The sequence below is a fragment of the Corvus kubaryi genome, unplaced genomic scaffold (genome assembly GCF_017639235.1).
Source record: "Corvus kubaryi isolate FWS band 111438036 unplaced genomic scaffold, C.kubaryi_AGA036_p1.0 68, whole genome shotgun sequence".
Classification (NCBI taxonomy): Eukaryota; Metazoa; Chordata; class Aves; order Passeriformes; family Corvidae; genus Corvus; species Corvus kubaryi.
Genome location: NW_024582056.1, coordinates 8,119,092 through 8,143,051, shown reverse-complemented (window position 1 = coordinate 8,143,051; position 23,960 = coordinate 8,119,092). Strand labels below are relative to the sequence as shown.

Genomic DNA, 23,960 nt, shown 5'->3' with positions numbered 1-23,960 from the left:
CTAAAAAAACATTTTAGCTTTAGGCCTATACCAATTATTTAAATTAAGTCATTAACCGTGTGTAACTGCCAGAGAAGAGGTATATGTAGGGGAAATAGGAATAAATATCCCCAAGTTAGTAATCTTAATGGCAAAAGCATGTTTTGCCCTCAAGGGAGTTCAGTTCTGAAGGAGCTGCTGTGTGTGCGCAGTTGAGTCACCCGCTGATCTCGTAGACTGACTGCTCTGTGCATCCCTGGTGTGTTTGGAGAGCAGAGGCTCTTGGATGGGTATGGCTCATGGAAGCTCTGGTGTGCTCTATGTAGATACTTTTCTTTCAATTTGCCTTGCTAAATTATATCCAAGGAAATGTCTCATGTCTGACATAACTTTAATTTGGAATGAATGAAGGAAGCACTTGGGAGCTGAAAACTTCAGAAACAGAGAGAGGTGGTACAGTTGATTTTAAGACATTTTTTCCCTGATTTCTAGTACATGGATATTTAACTTGATAAATATCTAGAGATTAGAAATGAGAATGTATTAAGATGAAAATACACATTGCTTTTCATTATGGTAGTGGTGACATTGGTTTAATGTCCTTAGACAGACTAAGGTAAATTATATAAAATGATGCCACTATAATAAGTCCTTTTAGCCGGTTTTACAGAAAAGCTGCACAAAAATGAGATGAAGGAATAGTTTCCTGATAGAAAAGTCACCAGTCAGCTTGAAGTGTTTGATAGATGCTATTCGGTACCTTATCAGTATTGATGCTTTTCTAATTATTTGGATCATTCGGGTTTACGTTTAAGCGCTTTCAGCCATACGTGTAGAAGAGAGATAGATGAATGAATGTGAACAGGTAGGTATACCTTGACTCAAATGCTGTCATTTTTCATAACAAAAGTAATAAATTATGCTCATCAGAAGTCAGGGGACTAAATTTTGTGTGATAGTATGCTGGGCAACTGTAGTGAGGGTCAGTGTTACCTTCTTTACCACTTAATGTAAGTGTAAACAGGAGGAAAGAGAGAAAATAGTGCAGCATCTGCTGGGGTTAATTTACTTTTAATTGCTCCTTCTGCAGTTTTCATTTTATGATTAGCTGCGATGGATCGCCCTAGTTGCTTTGTTAGATACCTGCCTGTGATATATTAGCTGTTTCATTAACAGTGGAGAGTGAGTTCAAGGAAAGAGGGTTTGGAATGTGAGGAATGACCCCTTTAGAGGCTGGTGACGCTTGACCTACATAAAAAGATTAAAAAGTAAGCAGCCCAAGAGAAAACACACCCGTCTTGAATACATGTGTTCTCTTGCAAGTGACAGGTAAGTGTCGCTGCCTACTGTCAGACACCGTGAAGACTGCACCAGCTATCAGTGCCTGCTCACTGGTGCACATGGGAGCTTCTATTAATGTTCAGTGCTTAACATTCGAGATGTTTTAGACTGGCCCTTAATGAGAATTAAATAAGTATTTTAGAGCTAAGTATTCTACCACCCTTCTGCCCAGCTATCAAACAATAGAAGAGTACCAGAAGTGATCTATGAATTCCTCTTTCTACAAAAGACTACATGTTCTCCAAGAATTAAGATATGTATGGTGAGACAAATGGCTTGGTCTCATAACTTTTGAGTCTTGAACTTGAAATGAATAGAGGAAATGTATTTTACAGAGCTCACATGTGCTTGGCTCTATGAGGTTTAACAACTATGAAAACTCCTAGAAAAAAAGATTCTTTTTTCCTCTTTCCTTTCCTAGCATAGCAGGGGTTTAAAATTCATGCCCCCTAGCTGTGAAAAATAAGTCGGCAGAACTTCTGCTATGTGTATAGCTGTGATGGCAGTTTCTTGTCTGTCAAGACAGCTTGAACTTCAGGCATAACTTAAGTCGTCTGCAGAAGAGATTTCTGTTGCAGTGTCCTCAATTTCCCCTGAAAGGCTTGACTCAAGCAGCTATGCTGACATAGCTGTGTGCTCAAAGTTCAGTGCTAGTCCTAGGAGACCTCTGCTCAAGTTGTAAATCCCTTACATGCTTGCTGCTGTAGTAGCTTGCCAAATGGATTTAGTGTTTCTCTGCATGTAGACGTTAGTTCTTTGGGGACTGAGGTGTGAATTCACAGTGCCCTGGCACTGCTTTGCTTCCTTGATAACCTATTTCCAGCAAAAGGTAACTATGGAGTGTTTCAGTGAATGGTTCACCAGTAATTCTTTGTGTGCATGTACAAAGAAACATGGTTTTCTCTGAAGATTAAAAATAGGTGAGGTGATAAACCTCATGATACCATGAGTGTCTGCACAGGGAGCTGATGGATAAAAACCAAGGGTCTGGACTTGAAAGCTGTAGCATGTTTTACTGCCTCGTGTAAACAAGACCTTAACTGGCTTTCATGTTTCTGAAATGGTAGGTGCAGGGTGAAGGAAACATTTTCTTAGCTGCAAAGTCAAGAAAAGGAGCAAGAGTAAACTTGAAGCATCAATATTGCCAACAGTTGAATTGGTTCTGAAGACTGCCAACGTACAGCTAGATCTGCCTGTCTCCAAACTACTCAAAGAGTTTCAGATACCTAAAAGCACAAGTATAGTCAGACTTGAATATTTCTTTCTATTCTGGTATAAACTTTTGGTTATTTCGGAGAGAAATACTGTAAAGACTTTTCACTTAAAAGAAGTCTTTTCAGTGTCTGTCACACAGATTAACATCCTTTTGTGTATTACCATTGTGTGTGCTTAATGGTAGAACCCAAAATCAAGCTGAGTGTTTCTTCTCTGTTGCAGTACATGAGCAATGTGGACTCATGGTGTAAAGCCTGTGGTGAGGTGGAGCTTCCCTCAGAACTGCAAGATTTAGAAGATGCTATCCATCATCATCAAGGGATATATGAGCATATTACCTTGGCTTACTCTGAGGTCAGTGTCTTTCCTTAGATAAAATTGTGTCGTGTTAAGTTTGGATCATGAATCGGTATCACTTGTTGCATTGGAAATTAGCTGGAAAGTCAAGTGCCAAGCTTCTTTTAAAATTTCATATACTGTATTTTGCTACTGTTGTTCAAAAGTGGAGTGTTAAAGTCTTCCCCTTAATCTTTGGAAAGAAATTAAAAGGCGAGATTTAACCATGTGTGGTACAAACAACCCTTGGAGCACTAAGTACGTTTTAATTTGCATTTGCATACTGCTGCCTTTGAATAGCAGTGTGATACTAGTGTTTAAACATTTACTTGAAGGGAAGTTAGCTGGTGTCTGGGTTTGAGACAAGTTTAGGAGGAAACATCCTGTAATGAACATCACCTCCCCAGAAGACAGGTTTCAGCACTCCCTTCCCCACTGATAGAAGAGGAATTTCTTGGATGAAAGTGAAAAAAACTATATATTTAACAAGCAGAGTGCCGGCAGGGCACAGGAAACAAATGACTCTGTTAGATAATAAACCTCCTCGATGCAGAGAAAGCTGGTGCATTTAGAGTTCCCTCTGTAGCTGGCTCGGCCCCTCCCAAGGTCCAAGACTGGGATGCAGCATCCCTGCAGCCTCCCTGCTGGTCCAGGGGTCCAGTGATCTAGTTCTCAGATCACAGCTGGGCTGAACAGTTCCAGAGGAAGAATTAGTTTCAGAGGATTTGTTGCCTCAGCTAACAGGCTGGCTAAAAGCAGGGAGGTGCTCCCTCAGCTCTGCAGTGGTGAGAACATGGGGGAGTGTGTATGAGTCCTTGAACACAAACTGTGCTGAAGAATTCGCCTGGCTTCTCTCCCCCCTCTGCTGGACCCAGCTTAAAGCTATGGGACCCATTTGTGGGCATAAAGCAGACAATAGGGAAATACAGTATTTTCATAAAATCACCCCAAGACAGCTGGGCATTCTTTGGGAAGGTATTCTGTTGGCATGGATTGCTCTAAGTGTGTTTTGAAAATCCACCTCTGAAATGGCCTCACAAAAAAGGCTTAACCACCAAAGGATGTCATTTGAGAAGCCAGAAGGTAATGCACTTAGTTTCATCAACCTCAAAGACACTTAAATGAGTTAGCATGCCTATGTAGTCAGCATTTGTAAGATTAGCATACCTGTTACGGTATCCCACAGTGGTAGGGAGGAGAAGAGAGATCCAACAGGCAGGAATTGTGCAGCAAGATTGATTTATTTAATTATTTTACAACTCTTTTATAGACTTTTTTCTTCATAGTCTGATTGGTCAAAGGATCAGCCACCCCTTGGGGGTAATTGGCTAAAATCCTAAAACATCCATTGTCAAAATATTTTCCTACGATACCATGAACAAGGCTCTGCAAGGTTGCAGGTGTTCATAGTTTATTGAACTCTGCTAATATCTTCTGTGAGAGAGAAAAGTATCTCACAGCACTGGAAAAAAGCAAGAGAAAATCTTGCTAGCAGCAATATTTGTATCCACACATACCCTATGCTGCTGCTCTAATCTTGGACTCGGCACACACTGGAATCATAATATTTGTCACTATTTCTAATAGTTGTATTTACAACTTAAGATAAAATGCTTATTCTGAAGGTGGCCTAGAAAGTGATGACTCAACTATCTTTTTTTGTTTTCTTTCAAATTTTGAGTTTTCTCTTGTGCTTTACTTACCTGAAATAAATGAGTATTCATTTCGCTATTATTAGCTAACAGGTATTTTCTGCATTTCCTGCTTTACTTGTCTTTCTTTCTTCTGCTAGGATTGTTCTCATTGTGGGGTAAAACTGTTATTATTCAATTGGACTGATGTTGTTCTGGATTAAATGCAGTTGGTTTTGTACTCATAAAATTACGTGTTTGGTTAAATCATGGTAAAAAAGATCAGTGGACACAGGATAGCTTAGGCCACAGCTTGCACCTGTCTTTAAAAGGAGGTCATGTGAGTTTGAATTAATGGTTGTGATTTATACATTGCATTAAAGCTAAAACTACTTTCTGATGAGCCAGCTTCATTATAGGAAGCCTGGTCACATTTCATTTAGCAGTAAAGGAGGGTGTAAGATTATTGCTAATGATCCATCATGTTGTTAGCATATCAAAACCGTGTTTTTTCAATACCTGCGACCTTAGGGCCTGCATAAATTTTGTGACCATTAGTCAGATGTCCAGAGTTCACGAATTCTTGTTCTGTGTTAACTACACATTGATATCCCTATTCTCTTGCTCTATGCCATCCTGCTATGTCAGTTGGTCTAATGACATACTATCACACCTGATAATATTTGTGATTTTACTACACATAACTGTCTTAACTCATTCTTGAAAGAATGCTTTGTGGTAAGGTTTCTTTTCTTCATTATCAACTTTCATCATTGGGATGGTCCCTTTTTAAAACAAGGGACAGAGATGTAGCACGTCTGTAACAGATTTATGTGAAGAGAGGCGCTCGGGTGCATGCTTCATGAGAGTGCAGCAAGGAGCAGGAAGGGTAGATCTCTCTAGAATGGTGATAAAGCACTGAGGTTGAAATAATGGGTTTTTTTCTACTTGGTTTGAGTTGGTTTTGTGGCTTTTTTTTTTTGGTAGGGATGTGACTGGACGAGCCTGCTGTTAAGTGCAAATAAGTACTGTGGATTAGCATGTTAAATACTGTTTGCTTGCTGGTGATGCATAAAGAAAATAAATTGGATGAGTAGATTATAGGATTGTTTTGGCAAATACCTTGAAAATTTATTTAGGATTTCAAAGCTGTAGCTTTTGACTTCGGGATAGCTAGATATTCTAACAAAATCTTCACTGGTACTGCTCGAAGGAAAAAAAGAGCACTAAATGCCTTTCTTCTGATTTCTGGTCATTACTTGTCCCCATCTGGTAAAAAAACCAGCTGTGTCTTTAGCAACCAGAATTGGTGCAGTAGTAATAACTGTATGTGTATGTACAAGTTGTCTTCCTCCTCTGGGCAGGTAGTTTTATTCAGCGTTTTTCAAACGTGCATTCCTTTTTGAAGATTGATGGAGGCGTCTTTCTGTGCCAGGATATTACAGGACTATTGCTTATCATTATTAGATGTATGACTTCATTTCTACTACAGTACGGAGCTCCTTTCATTTTGTGATGAATGAACAGTGGGGGAAGAGAGAGAGGAACACTATGGGAATCACAACACTGTCATTCATTTTCAATTGCAATGTCTTGACAACACGACTTGGTTGCAAAGTAGAAGACAGTAATTTCAAGAAAGTAAATGCTTTTAAGACGAGACAGTCTGATTTTGCTGAGGGTAATTACTGTGCATTACTAGTAAAGCAACTTACTAGCTTACAAGCCGAGGTAACTGGTGTGCCTGATAATCCAATAGATGTGCCTTAAATGAAGTTATATATATAAATAAAGTTATACATCTCACTAAAATCTTAAGGTAGGTAGGCATGCACTAGGAAGGGAGAAAACTTTTGTGTATTAACTCCAAAGGAAAATTTGTGCACAGTCATTTGTTTATAAAGCTAATAAACTAATTGCATCAAGGGGCTGTCACAATTATTTTTTTCGCTTAGATTTTATGGACTCTGAATGGATAATTGAAGTCCATTATCTTGAAATATTTGAAGAATTTACAAGATAATTCTTTTGGATACGGGAAAGAAAAAGATATCATTATAACTGTGCTATGGACTATGCATTTTTTCTGCTGACTTGACTTTACAGGAGCTACTTTCAGAAGTGAGCTTTGTTCTCTGTTGATGCTCATTACTAAAATGAAGGAGCTTGAACTGGAACTAAGAAATTAACTCCCTTGTAATCTAATTATTAGAAAAGAGTTTTCATTTATATCTGTTTGACTACTGAATAACAAATTTAAAATGTGCCTAGACTTAGTAAAAAGTTGTTGAAAATAGCCTGCGGGAAGGCCTTGACAAATTTGCTGTTTCTGACATGGTGCTGATTTGATGGATTCAGGCTACTGTTTATACTCCAGTCTTGTGGTTTCAGATGATTTTTTCCCTGCCTGCTAGATGAGCTGTTAGAAAAGTTCTTTACAGGTAGTTGAATGATAGTGAATTGTAACAGTTCTCTGAGCTTCATGCTAAAAGTGACAGAGTAAACGCCAATGAAAAATGCTTTTAACACTAAATGTTATTAGTGACCAGACAAGAGAGGATTATTGCTTTTTAATTAGCATGCAAGGTAAATCTGAGTATTTCTGCTGTGGTTTAAATCAGGGAAGACAACAGTTAGAAGTGACAAATGTTTCCTGTTAGTATCAGTAGTTAAACACATATTAGAAAACAGTATCTTTCTGTGCTGCATGGAAAGGGTTTAAGTGATTTAATCAGAATCAGGTTTTCCCTAACAGCAGTTTGCCTTGGCTTACCAGTAACAGTAATAATTTAGAAGTCGTAAATTGTGTTAGATTGAATCACGTACTAAGTTTTATATCTGTTGGTTTAAATGTATTTGTCAAATTAATATTAACCTACAGAAAGTAACCTCCCTCTTCACCTTTACAGCAAAGGAAGAGAGAAGTTGTTTTGGAAGGCTAATTCTGGACAAATGCTTAATTTTAGGTGTTCCGTTAACTAGGGAAAGAGTTGAAGACTATTTATTCTAGGTTAGATTTGACTAGTTTTTAAAAAAAAAATCCACAACAACAACAAAAACCTCAAACCAAACAAAAAATCCCAACACTCTGAAGAAAGATCACTCTTAAAGTAATGAAATAATGGAAAGACAGGCTGTTATTTAGAAGGGTGCTGCTTCTTAAAATTATTTTAAATAGAAAGAGAATATATAATTTTTTTTCTTTCCTATTACAGCTGCATGTAGGTAATCATTCCTGCAGTAAAACGGGTCTTTGTCATTGCTCTCTGAGTTCTTAAAGACATCTAAAACTGGGAGAAGGGGTGGGGTACAAAGTAGTAGCCCAACAAGCTTTTCGGCAAGACGAGTAATTCTTCGTCCTTTCTGGTGGTCAGGTGAGCCAAGATGGGAAGTCACTCCTTGACAAACTCCAGAGACCTTTGACTCCTGGGAGCTCCGATTCCCTCACCGCATCTGCCAACTACTCAAAAGCAGTTCATCATGTCCTGGATGTCATCCATGAGGTATTGCATCACCAGCGCCAACTGGAAAATATCTGGCAGCATCGAAAGGTCCGCTTGCACCAGCGGCTTCAGCTGTGTGTTTTTCAACAGGATGTTCAACAGGTAGGTTTTGTTTCACTTTGTCTAAGTGCCTGTGTGTTCTGTCAGCCTGTGATTTCGAGCTGATTGCACTGACAGGTGAGTTTTGACTGCTAAACCCCATGTACTTTTGTACAACAAGTGAATAGTTGCCTGGGATTGACTGAATGATACCAAGTTCTGTGTATTATCAGAACTTGGCTATTGGCTCTAATGGATAATAATTATATTTGTAAGTTAGCTCTACTTCATTTTTTTCTGATTTTAAATTAATTTATTTACTTTAAGTCATATATGATGAAGATTTTTAGTATAGACAGCTATTCTGAGTTTGTGCTGGTAGCTGACCTTCACATTCTAGGTAAAATTCCGGACTCAAAGTGTCAAAAAGCTTGTTGTTGTAACATGCAAAAAATTAATAGTGTTATTCTGTAAATTTTTCGGTTTCAAATCCTCAATACTTAATTGACTTAATAGTGTTTCTTTAAAACCTCAGACTAGTATACTAAGGAGTTATAAAAATTACAGACGAGATTACTTTCTGATAATAACACTGTTCTTGACTGAATGGTTGATAGCTGCTATTTTTTTATTATTGTGTCAACATCCTTAAAAGTTAGTAGTTATGTACAGGCATTAGTATCTCTGACATAGCTTTGCCTTTTTAAAGTAAAACAACATAAAATTCCTCAGTTGATGGATTTTTAATAAACATAAAATGTTAGTCTTGGACTGCAATTAACAGAGACATTACTAATTTATCCTTTAATAGCTCATCTCTATAAAAGAGTTAAGATGGCCAGTATTTGCTGATAATGTTCTTTCATTTCAGTGTAAAAGTGTTCACAAATCACAGCTTCTCAGTGGGGTTTTTAGATAGATAGCCATACATTCTGGTTAAACTAATAATTTTTCTTCAAAATTAGGTGCACTTTCAAGCTAAATTTTTTTGAACTTTTCTGTTCCAAGAAGATACTGGATGTGGGCAGTTGGGAGTGAAATAACTGATTTTCATCATTTACCGTAGTTGAAAAAGGTAATTTAGGCAGATGGTGGGGAGACTGAGCAATCTTCATAACTCAACTTTCTTCTATATCTGGTGACTATCTCATCATGTAATTAAAGAAAATAGCTTAAATGCTTAAGCAGTAAATTACGTAAAATCTTCAAAACTTTATTACTTAATTTTATATCTAAAAAGAGGCATACATTGAATGGCAGGCTGTTATCCAGATTCTCAACACTGAGATGTGACAAAAGATGCAGAAAGGCATGAAAAATATTAGCTGACGAAAAAGTAAAAGAAAGCAGAGGGAATGTTATGAATGGCCAGCAAGGGCTCAGAGAACCGAAGACTCCATTCATTATGCCATTGTATAAACCCTTGAGGCTCTCCATGAAGCTTACAACGTAAGCATTGTCTAGTCAGGATGGTCCAGTGCTGGTACTTGCATGAGTAGTCAGTGAGTGAAGGGCCTACTCAGAATATGCTGTGATTCTGTGATGAGGCACATCCCACAAATGAATCACCTCTTAAACTGAAAGGGCTTCATCAGGAATCTTCAGAATTTGAAATTAACACAGTAGTTTGATTCTCAGGGAAGAATGTAGGTCCTCTCAGGAGTCTGGTGCCAACAAGTATGGATTGGATGGTGGAACTTTCTCCTCTAGTTTGAATTCAGTTCAGGTAGGACTTACTGAGGCAATCTAGGCCAAGGGATCTCCTGAGGTAATTTGCCAGGTGCATAATTCAAGTTTCGGGCCTGTAGGCCAGGCTTTAGGCAGTTTATTTCCTGGGGGAAGGTGTTCATTAAATGCTGCAGAGAGTCTTACTGTACTGCTCTTACTCTTTGCCTTTAATATCTTGGGAGTCATAAAATGCTTGTAGGAAATTCTCATTTTCTGGTCCATCCTAAATCCTGGTTCCCGCTGTAGAGGAGTTAGCTCTCAGACTGCATTGTTCTTTGAAGATGGCAAATAACCCTTCATTAGACTCAAGTCATTGTGCAGTCACCACCAGGTTCTTCAGCAAGATGCTGGATTTTCCTTCCCTGTATTAGTCATCAGCCTTTGGAACTGCTGCATTTAAGATGAAGCAGTCACAGATTTGAAAACAACAAAGTGGACAGATTTACATATTTTTATATCTTCTAGTATCAGGAATGTGCTGTCCCAATCATGCCATGTGGATTGTGAGTACACTGGAAGTTCTCAGTATGAACCAGTTGCCTCAAGAACGTTGATCCATATTGACTTATTATTCAGTACATGCCTTGCCTACTGGTTGGAGAAGTTTCTTTCATCCTGCTTATTTATGCCTGTGGTTTCTTTATATGCTTTGCAAGACAGTCATTGAATTAAGGTAGCAAGAGATCCTCTTGACAGTTTGAAGTTGCAGCCTTTTGTGCTAATGCACATCTTTATCAGCCACATGAAATTCCAAGCTAGATCTGTACAGAGGTGCAGCCCTTGCTTGCCATCTGCCTAAGCCCGTCCCGTAGTATCCAATAGTTACCACTGCCAGAGATTGAGTTGTCCTTTGGTTTATCCCTGTAATGACTGTTAATTTCTGAAATGCTGCATGTGGAAGAATATCTCCCTGTTAAGTTGCTTTAGCTTAACTTTACAGATACTGGGTATTTTTGGCGCTGCCTTATGAATCATAGTGTGAATTTTGGTCACTGTTGCCTTTCATAATACAACTTTTCATACTTGGGTTTCAATGCAGGTCAGTCTGTAGGACAAGGACAATCAACATCCATACCAGATAGATTAATCCAATAGCCACAGCAGATGTCTTAGAGATTGTAGCTCGCTCAGCTTTGAAAATTTATCTGGGGAAAAAAGTGATCTTGGATAACAAGGTTCTTTTTTCTTGCAAAACAGAAGCAAACCAACTTTATCAGATCATCTTAATTTATCTGAGAAATGTTAGTTTTTCAACTGAATAATCACGAACACCACTCAGTGCATGAAATTACTGTGGTTTGAGGTATTAATTAAATTTATATCTAAGACAGTTCTGGAATAGTTTATGTAGAACTCCAAAGCAACTTTCTAAAATACTTTAGTTTTTGTTTACACGTTCTCTCTTTGTTCAAACTTTAAAAAATTCAGTTAAGATTGATTTAGAAACTTAACATGAAAACACCTTTTAATTACTGTCAGTAAAGTTAAATGTGGTGGGGATTTTTTTATTTCAAGATAAGCTAAGTGTGGCTCTCTTCCACTGTTTATAGTTAATTTGCACATAGTGGCAAGCAACCAATTGCATTGTGAGTGAATCTGTAACTGTCCTTTAGCATGAGTCTGTGATTTCCTCCTCCTCCCTCTGCTGGCTTAATGAAATAACTCAGTTCATAGAAGTGTTAAGTGAGTGACAGAGCTGAGTTGGAGGAGGGAATTGGCCGTGTTGAGCTGGTACTTCACTTTGTGTTACTTGCACCTTAGAAAGCTCGTTGGGTTTTTTCTTCTGTCTTGCATGTTCTTGTATACTGGGAAACTGTTTCTAGTGGAGCTTTCCAAATCAACAAAAGCATTGTGGTGAGATCTGTGTACATCGAGAATCATCTGCTGATCTTTTGAAGCAAGTCGTAAGGAAAGTAGCACATGAAATCCCAAAAATAGTAGATAAGTGAATTACAGAAAATCTGAAATTTGAAATGTGAAAACCTATGACAGTCTTAAACTGAATGGAATTCTGAGTTTGATTTTAGGTAGCAGAAACATGCTAGGAGATCTAGTTCCTGGTTAGTTTGTATATTAACATCTAAAAAGAGGGTTTTTATTTTAATTTTTAAAAAATGTCTGGCCACCAGCACTCAATTGTGTATGTAGCCCTTTTAATATAAACTATGCCAGTAAAAGTATGATTTTATATTTAAGAGTTAATAAGCTTACCAAGTAGATAATACAGTCAGTCTTTCACTTAAGGAAAGGAGCTGACTGATTCTGATATGAATCAATAAAGCAGACTTCAAACAGCAACGTGGACTTTTGTTCTTCTAGGCCATGAAAGGTCAAAATTGAGCGTAAAGATAATGTTTCCAGTACAGTGATACTGCTGACACTCGTATGATCAGAGTTTTGGTGCCTGAAAAACTTTCCTGATAGCTTGCAAGCCAGAAATTAATAAAACATGCTGGTAGAAGGTGTTTTGAGGGGTTTTTTTTGGGCAGAGGGGGGAAAGTTGTTTTTTTGTTGTTGCTTGGGGGGGTTGTTTTGATTTGGTGTGGCTTGGTTTTTTTTCCCCCCAAAAAATACATTTATTTGGTCATAGCGGGTGTCTTCTCTGTCCGTTTTGGATAAATGTGCTGCTTCTTCCTTGATCTGCCTGCCTCAAGACAGGTTACAGTCACTAGTTTCAGCCTCGAATAATGAAGGGCGGGCCATGAAAGCTTGCTACTTGCTAGCATCACCATGATTTCACTGTGTGATTCCCATGTGGCTTTTGAAGGCGGTTCCAGTGTAAAATGGTTCTTTTTTGCGAGAGACTATTTCCACATTTTAACTATCCGAAGATCAGAAATGCAGAGTTCTCCATCTTCCCCTTCTCAGTGGTATGTCAGCAGCAAGTAAGTGGTGGAGATCAGAAAAGTGAGTGTATGCAAAGTAGGTAAAGGGTGAGGGGGGTGAGGAATGGATAATAATGTGGGAAAGATTGGTGAAAATGAGCACATTGAGTCTGCAAAAGATCAGATTTACTTCTACAAGCAGCGTATACCACATATTTTACAGTCATGAGCAATGATTTTTTTAAAATGAAGCTGTCTTTCCATAGTTTCTTCTGTTGTATATTCTTTTGGGAGCTAGAAAAGTAAGCATTTTTCTAGATCCTGTGTTGGGCATAAGGTTGGTTTTGCTGAGACTGCAGTAGAACTTTAATTGCATCATTAAAGCAACTTGCCGTGGTGGAGGATGATACTATTCACCCTTTCACTGAAAAGTGTTGAGCCTCTTAAACTCCTAGGTATTACTTAAGTACAGACTGAATTCCATTTACTTTCAGTGTCGGTAGAAGAGTCCTTAGTGGGTCAGTGTGATGATTTCTGTAACTCTTACTTCTCCCAGGAAGAGGAAGAAAATGCGTAAGTTGTTAAAAGGCTAGTATCAGTGCCAACTAATGGCATTGTCCTTTGATTGAAGTGGTATGCAAAGCAGTCTCTGATGGGAAGAGCATACCTTGACTCTGCCTCTATGTGCTGTAAAATTCCCAAGAGTGCTTCCTCAGTTTTGTTAAGAATCAAGGTATGAAGGCTAAGCACTAATGAGACTTGTATTCATGCTGATTTCACTTACAGGCAGTAATGTTTCTCTACTTGAGTGGTTTATGTCATGATCTGTGTACTGGATTTCTATGACAATTTCTTCCCTTGAGAAGTTATTCAGCATTATTTGGAGCAAAAATCATTCTCCCTGGACTGCTTTCTGCTTTTCATCCCATGCTTTCTGGGAGTGATTTTGCTGTTGATTTCATTTGTTAGCTTATGACTTAGTAGTCTCCAGAGTCTGGTCTCTAATTATGTCATCCAAACCTATCTCTTTTTAGCTCTTTTTATAATGGGGAAAGTGGTCTCCTGAAATTAGTCAAAAGTATTGGTAATAACTGAGGCCATGTTTAGCTCCTCGCTCTCCTTTCTCTGATCAATACTTTACCTTGAAAGAAGAAAATGAAAACTTGCATTGACCTGAAACACAATAATATTCTTCTGGCAATACTTACTAGGAAAACAAATATTACATAAGTTAAGGATGGAGATTTGGTGAAGTGTTGGTGATTTGAAGTGGCTGTATTTTTGTGGTATTAGGGAATTGTTTGTTGTTTTGAAGATGTCCAGTAGGAGAGAGCTTGCAAACAGAAAAATATTTGCATGGTCAAGATAAATGAGAAAACCATGTTTTCATTGTTCTGCTAAAGAAAGCATGGATGCTTTTTATGGGAATAGTGTGTGGGATTACATGTGTACTGAATGTAGTAATGAGTGATGTTGCAAGGATGGTTCTTAAATCTGTTTGGAATAAAACAAAAAGTCTAGTTATACTCAGTTATACTTTCACTGCAAGAAAACTGGGGAGAAAACCTCACTCAACTTCAGGAATCAGAGTAAAGGGCACTAGTAGATAAGAAGAGGCAAAGTACAGGCTTTTGAAAGTTATATTCAAAACAAACTAAAATATTCATGTTTTAAAGAAAAAGGAACTCTGAAGGTGAATGCTAGGTAAGGTATTCCACATCACTACATAAGTGCTGTATAAATATGGATCACTGACTTAAGAAAATTGCTTATGTGCTGTTGTTTTAAATTCTGAATGTCATTCTTGAACCTTTTGAGTATCTTCCAAAAAACTGAATACCATATGCATACTTAACTAATGGATTAAGGTATGGCTAGGATGTATTCGTTTGAAGAGAGTTTGCATGATTTTGTTCATTCACTCATCAGAAATTTAGTATGTGTGCAGGAATCTTTCGTTAACTGGCAGGAACTAATTGCATGTAAAGTTTTTACTGTTGATAAAGCTGTCAGCCCAGTCATTGTGGTAGAAGCATTAAGGTCCTTAAAATGTCTTTTGTTCGTCACTTTTTCAGCTATAAAATTTACAATAAACAATTATGTCTGATGTTTTGAGGGGATAGATGCTTCTTAAGAACTGGAGCATATTCGTCCATATGCTCTGAACACAGACATTTATCTCATAATGATTTCAACTAATTTTTCTTGTATTAATTAGTTAGTTAGTTACTACTGAATCTTTCTTCATGACTTAATAATATGTAGAAGGTGAAGTGAATTGTCATCTAAAGTAGAACTTCACTGTGTTAACCACCAGCAATGGGCAAGCTTCATCAGTGTTACCTTGCTGAAAAATGTCAGCTGAAGTTGTAAACAGATTAGAGAGACCCTCTCAAGGGGTCTCGCCACTTGGATCAGATTACTGTCAAATTGATGAATGTGGAGAAATGAAGTTGTCCTTGGTAGGCTTCAAAATACAGATATAATCTGAAATCATACTATTTTGCCAGTTTGAGCTAATTACTGCCTTGAGAAAAGTTAAATGAGATGTAATTAATGTCCTTCAATGGCAACACTGTGTTTCAATCCAACAGTACAGTTCTTTTTAAGCACTGCCTTTACAGCTTCTCAGTTCCTTGAATAATCGTTGTCTTTTTGTTGTAACATTCAATGTGGCCACTTATGGTTTCTGTGTGTCTCTCTTCTGTACCACAGGTGTTGGATTGGATTGAAAACCATGGAGAAGCTTTCCTTAGCAAACATACTGGAGTGGGAAAATCCCTGCATCGGGCCAGAGCTTTGCAGAAACGCCATGAAGACTTCGAAGAGGTTGCGCAGGTAAAAGCAGTCGCATGAAGGACTGTGCACTTGTCATGGAAATAAATGAAAAATCCCTGCTTTTGCACTTGAAGGCTGGGCAGAGGGAGCTCCACTATAAAACATTCTGTTCCAGGAATGGACCATTTTTTCTCTGTTGCAAGTTTTTATTTTGTTTTTCCTTTATACTCCAGCTTTCAGAAGAAAAAGACAAACTTCCACAGTCCTAGAGAGTGTGAGCTTTAAAGTACAACAGAACTGCTCTGCCATTATTATTATTATTATTGTTATTATTATTTCAAAAACATGCTTTCAAATATAAATTTACAGAAGAATGAAAGCTCTCCTTTCAAAGTAGCTTAGTTTCATGGGATTCTAGGATTTAAACTTTCGTGCAGCCTGTAAGAGAGGATGGAGATGAATTGAAAGTCCTGCTATCTGACTTTAGGCTTGGGGAGCTCACAGATCTTCACCGCAGTCTCATGGAGAGGAGGTGGGGGTTTTCCTAAGAAACCAGGTGAGCCAGCAAGCTGGCCAACCTGGCTTGGGTCTTTTTCTTTAAGTACAATTGAGTTTGTATATGCCTTCCTCTTCTGAATCACTGATACCCTTAGTTTAGCCTTAAGTGGAACTGATGATACAACTTCAAAACACATTTTTTCTGTGAAAAAAGTCAAACCAAATAGAGATACAGAGGAGTACAGGGAGCTTAACAAGGAGCTGGTGTACCTGTCAGCCTCTAAAAGGGGATATGAGGTGAAGAAAAACCCTGTGCAGGAAGCAGAAGGCTGGAATCTTCCCCATTAGTAACATGCACTGTCCACCCAGTCTTAATGACTGGTAGGAGAAAACAACTCCAAGATTAATCAAAAAAAATCTCCTAATGTGGGGTTGATACAGTGGTGCTTCAGTCAAAGAGAAGACAATGTTATTAGGTAATTTTGACATGATATGCTGGAGCTCAGCAGTGACACCTACTATGGGGGATGCATCAGAAGTGTTGTTTACAGTTTGCCTGTCTAGTGGAAGATATTAAGCTCTTGATAAAATTTTATTGTAAATACAGTCTTAGAGCACTCCAGTGGCTGAGGACTTGAAATAGCATCAGAAAACTTCCTCAAAATTGATTTCCTGTAAAATTTTCAAAAAGAATACGTGTTACTTTTGTATATATACATGCTGGATTTTCTATATGCATGTCTATTACTTCATTTTTAGTAAAAAGTAATATTTTCCATGTGGAAATACTTATTTCTCTGGGTCAGACAAGCAAGAATCTATTTCCATAAGATACTTAACAAAGCCTGAATGATCTCATACTTAATACTGTATTATTTGGACAAAGAAGAAGAAAATGTTTGAGTAGCTAAAAGGGGATGAAGTGCATAGAAATGTTACAAAAAGCATCTTGTTAATTTGCATTATACTTTAAAGCAGAAAATCGTAAAGCAAATGCTTACTAAATACTTCCTAAAAGTGAATGTTACTGGAGTTTGAAATTATTTCTTCGGGGAATGGGTGGAAGTTCTATTTTTGGAGATACTGAAAACTTAGATTGGTCAAAGAACTTAAATATACTACAGGGGATTATCTTCCACTGACAGAAGGATGGACAAAATGATCTAATAAGTATTTTTTTTCATCGCTAACTCTTGAATGTGTAGTGAGTTACTGCCAAGAGAGGCACACCCTCTGAGTTGTTCCTCTTGCTTGCTGTAAAACTGAATATAAGCAGGCCAAAAGGCATTCCTGTTGTTGCTGTTACAAGGGAGATTACGTTCAAGTATAAAACAGCAATCTGCCATCCTTGTTAAAGCATTAGTAACTTTTGGCTGACTTATTTTCTGCCTACATTTCTGGTTGGTCCAGGTCTTCGTTGTGTTTTTGATTTTGGACTTGTTGTTGTTGTTGCTCTTTTTGTTGTGATTTTGTTTTGGTTTGTTTTTAATAGGACTCTAGGCATTATCAGGGGTTTTCAATCAGTTCCAGTCAGAAGTTGAGAGAAAGTAATGTTGAGTGAAGTGTCACTGTCTTGGCAATGCTCTGGCAAATCCAGGGAGCCGACAGTAATGTTGGCATGTTCCTGGTCAAAGGCTAATGCCTTATTTTAAGGGGAGTGAAAATTATTTTTTTCTTTTTTCTTCCTTTCTGCTTCTTCCCACGTTCTTTTTTTAATGTGAATGAGGTGCCGTTTCCTCCACAGCATTCAAAGAGATTTTAAAATAAGCTGCGTGTCAAATAGAAAAGACATTCCAGCCAATGGGCTGTGGTCTCACAAATTAGTCACTTTAAAATTCATGTGAAATGAAGGGGTTTTTTTTATTTAACACTTTTTCTTACACTACAAAAGCTGGATAGTCAAAACTCAGCAAATAATCCTCCCTAAATTCTGATGATAAATACATGCTACACATACACACTTTGACTTGCACCCGCTATTGTAAAATTGCGTTGCTCTTTTCATGTAATGCCTGTCCAGTTCAATTTCTACTTACCCACCTTTTTCTTCCTTTTTTCACCTTCTCTCCATGTTCTTCTTTGTGTCCATGAGACTGTTTAGTTAAAGTGTCAAGTGTCCAAATTTTGACGTAATTGATTCACTTATGGGTGTGAATTTTCAACTTAAAAGCTCTGGATGCAGGTCAATATTGTAGTTGTACTTTTCCATGCATTTTTGTATGAAATGCTAAGTCAGCTTTTCGTGTTTCAAATATGATCTGTGTCTGCTTTTTGACAGTAGTCTATGCTCAAAAACCACAAAAGGTGTATGGCAAGAATTAATTAATGGACTCTTTTTCCATGAAAAGGTCTTCTTGGTGCAAGAGATGCACAAAAAAAAAATCTTCCAAACCTTGTCTGAATACACCCTTCATTTCCCTATCAACACCAGTTCCCACCTCCTTTAAGGTTATAAAAGTAGGTTATGAATTTGGATTGCTTCTGAACTTTACCCATGGAATGGTTGCAATACATCAAATTAAAGGTCCCTGTCTTATAGTATCTGGTGGCTATCACCAGATGCATAAAGGAAAGGGACTGTATGCTTAAAAAGTTACCTTTACCCTCCCAGTTATCTGAGCCTGTTTGATGTTGGAACTGAAGGATCCATCAGAACCAGTATTTAATAATCACTGATGGACTTTTGTTTCTTTAATTAGCCTACTTTTAGAACCCATTTATGATCTTGGAATGTATGCCAGACCCTGTGGCAATGAGTTATGCAATTTAATTGCTCCTTAGATGAAAAGTGCTTTGTTTTTTCATTTTAAGTGTATTGTCTGATGCTTAAATGTGATAGTGTCCACTGTACTTAATGAGTAATCTATCATATTTTCTATGCCTTTAATGATTGTATACCTCTGCTGATCTCAGGCCATCCATGTGTCTCTCTTCCCATTCCAGACCACAGTAAACTCCAGATTGTATGAAATGCAGTCCATACCTCCACTCACTTCTGTTGCTGTACTTACTGTCAGTAGTACTCATTTCTGCACTAGTGTCTGAAATTTAACCTTTGGGTTTTCTGTGATGTATCACTTCATATGCTTTCTAAAAATATGGTGTTTATTCTTTGTGAAGAATATTTAGAAAACATTCCTTAACAGAAGGATTAAAAAATGATGGAATTTGTTGTTGGGGAAGGGAGTAAATTCCATTATGGAGAATTTTTCATAATTTTGGAGAAGAATGCCTATTAAAGAGTTGCACCTTGGGACACAGAGCAATGGACTACAGGTAGTCTTGAAGTTCTTAGGGGGCTCCTTCTTTTCCCCTGGGATTTGGGGAGAGTGTGCTAATGGAGATATCCTGAGGAAGTTTGTCACCATGAAGGCTCCTTTGTCACTTTAGGAAATTGGCATAAGCAGCATCAAGGAAGAACTCCTGCTCTTTTGCCTGACTTTCAACTGGAGGCTGCCCCTTGGGATGAGCATTTTCAAAATCTTCACATTACTGCTTTTTTCCCTCTGAGCATTGTTTAGAAGTGACCAGAGAGCTGGGAAAGGCAGTTGTTAGTACTGAACACCTAGTTGATGTGATTTCTGTTCCAAAGGGTAGTTTACGTTCTATTCCAGCTCTACTTGGAAGTGAAATTTGAGCAATAAGGTATGTGCCTGCTGCTAAGCTTGAGAATCACAACCCCTTTTGAAGCAGCATCCAGGCTGTGATCTTTTTTAAATACAGGCAGTTCACCATCCCCTTTACAGAAAGAGAAGTCAGATGTGCCTGGGCCTGTGTAAGAGGAAGATACTCCTGGAATTCGTAAACAATGCTTCGCATGTGAGATAAAGTTTTCATTAAAAGGGGAAACTTCTGTTTCAGCCATCTGCAGCTGGGTGTGGTGCTCTGGACTGATGAAGTAGTTGTTGTTTGAGGAGTGCCTTGAGGCTCTTCGGCCGTGCCCCTTGAAGGCGTGTGAGCTGCAGCCCTGGAAGGTGGAATACCCCAAGCACAGCTCAGAGTGTGTTCAGGGCCAGCCTGGCCTGGGACAGTGGCCTCAGTGGTCTGGGGTGTGGAGTACCACATTCCCCACTGAATAGGATAAGCTTATGTTTGTCTCTGCACGCTTTCCCAGGGAAACCAGGAAGGAGTTCTCTATCTCTCCATGCAACTAAAAAGCTGAAAGTTAAGGAAGGGCTGAGAGTTACATAGGCAAAGTCAAGGAACAGCATGGATTTAATTCCTTGCATAAACAGATCATAATAAATTAAGGGAGAACTCGCCCCAAATATGTGAAAGCTTCACTGAGTCATGTAATCTGTCCTGGGCTTGTCTAGTGATTTTCCTGATACCCTGGGGGAGAGCTCTTATTTCCTGTCCGTTAGTTCAGTTTTAGGGCTGGACTTGGATTTAATTTTTGTGGATAGTATAATGTTAATTAGAGGTGTGATACTATATTTATGGCAAAGAAAAGCACATTTGCATAGGCCTAATTTATCTTTCCAAGGAGTGTTTTTACCTGATGTAATTGAGGTTGGGAGAACATGGAAGGGCAGAAGGGAAACAAAAAAGGTGTAGTTTACATTGTCAGGAATGCTTTCTTCTTTTTTTTTAGTCTGTGGTGCAAACCTATCAGAAGACCTAATGGGGTGACGTGAGCAAAGCTTCTTTAGTCTAGACATGGCTTCAGTTTGTTTTCTCCAGTGGTTAATGTTCTTCTAACCTTCCTTGATGAGAGTTTTGAGAACCATTCTAAAACATGAAAACCCGAGGTTAGGCTCAAAAAAGAGCACCTGAAGCATAACAGAAGTTTGGACTCAGTCCTGTTTTGAATTAATGAGAAAGATATTGAGGCAGGCTGCAAATGGCAGGGCTTTAAGAGTTATTAAACACCTGTGTCTCCTCTGCACCATAGCACGTCAGAGACCAGACTTCTCCAGTTCTTTTTCTGCTTAGACCCAAGTCTCTCACAGGACTTCTGATCTCCATTTGTTAATCCTAGGATATATTGGGACAGTATTCCACTCAGACACTCAGCCATAGCTGACTTCTAAATCTTCTTATGCTGCTGCTTTTTCACAAATGATGATACACTTGATACATGAATTTTGGATGCCTGACTTCTGTAAGGATGGAGAGAAATGTTCTCCTGTGCTTGGTCACTTTCCACCTTCCTGCTGGATGTGTGGACTTGATGTTAAGTACTTCTCTCAGCAGATAGCATTTTTTCAGCTCTAGCAGTACACATTTGAAAAGTCTTCTCTCCCTGACTGTAGTGATTTTTCCAGTGTTGAAGTAGGCCAGTTTGCAAGTAATTAGGCATTTAGGATGATCTTTATTCTAGATGTGAATAGAAAATATTAATTCCAAGTTATGTGTCAAGGAGACATTTGAATAGACATAAATAAGGAGCTAAGGAATTAATTTATTCACAGTTAGGTGAAAAATTGTATATAAATATAACAAAATCTTTAGTAAGTTTATACTGTACTACTTTTAAGAAAAGAAGAAAGAAAAATACACAAGGGCCTTTTTCTAATTTTGTTTTCACTAGTGGAGTGGCTTTAAAATATACTGACTTACTTTTCTTTCATTTAATCCTGTGAAACTGACTTATTTCCCTCCAGAACACATACACCAATGCAGATAAGCTCCTAGAAGCAGCAGAACAGCTTGCTCAGACTGGGGAGTGTGACCCGGAGGAAATCTTTCAAGCTGCCCATCAGCTCGAAGACCGGATACAGGATTTTGTCAGGCGTGTGGAGCAGCGCAAGATCCTGCTGGACATGTCTGTGTCCTTTCACACTCACGTTAAAGAGGTAAAACTTCCGCTAAGTTGTGGCGATAACTTCAAGCCCTAAATGCAGTGTTGTCCAGTGTTGCTTTCATGGTTAGAACCTTGCCATAGGACATAATGAAAACCCCTGTTGTATGATGAGTTTTGGTTTGGAATGCACTGTGGATTGTGAGCTGGTGTATCATGGTGGTTCTGTTCAAGGATTTTTTAAAAATTTGATTTGATTTTTTACTTTCAGAAGCAGCTTTTACCTCCTTTGTTGTGCAAATACGCATGCTTGTTCAGTCACAGAGAAGGGAGGAGGGTCAGATCAGGGAACTGGTACAGCTATAAGTCAGCATTGTGGGGGAAAATACTGTGCACTTCTGGTTTTTTATCCAACCAGCTCTCCTGTTGTCTGAGTTACCAGGCACATGGTTAGATTGTTATGGTTCAGGAGACTGAAAAGTGTGGCAGAAGCACAAGGCTACATAAGGCAGCCCTGTTGCCCAGAGAGACTTTGTTTATTTCTCTGTTTTGCACATCGAATTGTTATCTTGTATATTGACAGTTCTTTGCAACCTAAAGAGCTTATCTGCTAGGGACAATGGTTTGCCTCATGTCTGTAATTTTTAGTCTTCTTCAAAGATTGAAGTGATTCAGCAGGAGAAATAAAATTCCGCCACACTTAATTTTCAGTAAGATTAGCTTTTTGCTCCAATTCAGAACACAGAACATGTGAATTTATAAGCTCATGGGATAGGATGGAACAGGCTACAGCAATAATAAGGATGTCAGTAAGGTGTTCTGGTTTTTGACAAGCTTAGGTTATTTGGTTTCTGTTTTGAGCTCATGTTAAATCTCCTCACTGTTCTAACTCAGTGAAAATATGAAAAGCTTCTGGATCATAGCATGTCCCAGTCCGTCTTCCTTCCCTTCACTGTACATTGTGAAATGGTCTGTGTAGTGGCAAAGTGTAGTATTCAAAGTAGCTTCTTCAGCAAAACCTCCTAGAGGATAAGAGGGGGAGTTTTTTGTAAGTGAAACATCTGCTTAGCACTTGAAACAAAAGCACAAGGCAGTTGGTCTTTGAAGGAGGTCAGGATTGAATTATTTTTTAGCTTTAGACATGAGTACATAGCTCCCCCATCAGTTTTCTGTTAGATGGTTCCTTGCCAATACTCTCACAGGACTCTGCTTGTTCAAACAAAATATAAATGCTGTTTTCATAAACTGTTCTTAGGGGGCAGCTTTTTTGTTTCACTTTCTCAAGCAAATAGTACTGGTCTATTATTTGTTATGAAGCACAGGAGCAGTCAGCTGCTGAAATGTGTTCATGTTTTTTATATATATTTCTTCATTACCTGTTTTTCTTAGCATCAAGAGCAACAGCTGGAATGGTATTTAAGTAGAATACAGTTGGTTGTAGTGATGAAAGACCAAAAGTGTAAAAGGATTTGCTTTCAAAAATGAAAAAAACCTGAAAGGCAGACTGATGTGTGAGTCACTGTTGAATAATTTTGGGAGGCTGATCCAGATGTGCTGGCACATTGCCAGTGCTCCCTTAGATAATAGTGTTTTATTGAAAAGAAAAAAAAATTCTGTATTTTGATTTATTTCTTTGGGAAAATGGCTGTTATTTTGAGTCTGTAAGCACGCACAGCTGTTACTGTGGAAGTCTCTTTGCAGTGGTGGAAAAGTACTATAGTGGCTGGTGTTGATTTTTTTTGTTTGTTTTGTGGTGTGGATGACCTTTATACTTAGTAAAGCAAGGAAAAATTTTCAAACTACCTATTTGTGTAAGGGAGGATGTATTTTTATATATTTGCATTCTAGTTAAAAAATACAGATGAGAGAGTGAGGCGGGTGGTTCATAGGTAGTAGACTGGTCCTTGGTTCAGGTGCAAAGAAAGAGCAAGCTCAAAGCTCTCCTGTGCTTTCTGTATTGTGATCTGTTTTCAAGAGCATGTTGTTTGTTATCAAACATGCGTGTGGAGTGCTGAGAAGGCATCACAAAGCAGATGGAAGATAAAAATGCCCTAACCTGAAAGTCATCCATGCTTTATTGGCAGGAGAATTGTGTTTCTCCTTCAGGATGTGGGAAGTCGCTGAATAAATTAGTGCATACCTGTAAGCAACATAAGCTTTCTGCTGTATTGTGAAGAGATTAACGTGCACACTTAGCTAGTGAAGAGAGGAGTTCAAGCAGTAGGATAATAGGTTAGCTGTTTAACCAGAAAGAGGTGCCTTAGTTGTTAAATAAAAAAATAAATACATACAAAAACAACACCAAAAAAACCAAACCTACCAACTGATCAACCCCCCCCCCCTT

At 38.3% G+C, this 23,960-nt stretch overlaps 1 protein-coding gene across 4 annotated transcripts in view; it reads left to right on the top strand.

Moving 5' to 3' along the window:
- Positions 1-23,960, top strand: part of TRIO (trio Rho guanine nucleotide exchange factor) — a 248,797-nt gene that overhangs the window by 92,230 nt on the left and 132,607 nt on the right. For all 4 annotated transcript variants that reach the window (XM_042048799.1, XM_042048802.1, XM_042048801.1 and 1 more), the window contains exons 8-11: positions 2,758-2,889; positions 7,877-8,107; positions 15,313-15,435; positions 21,480-21,671. In XM_042048799.1, the coding sequence (XP_041904733.1) occupies positions 2,758-2,889; positions 7,877-8,107; positions 15,313-15,435; positions 21,480-21,671 (678 nt within the window). The remainder of the gene's footprint in view (positions 1-2,757; positions 2,890-7,876; positions 8,108-15,312; positions 15,436-21,479; positions 21,672-23,960) is intronic.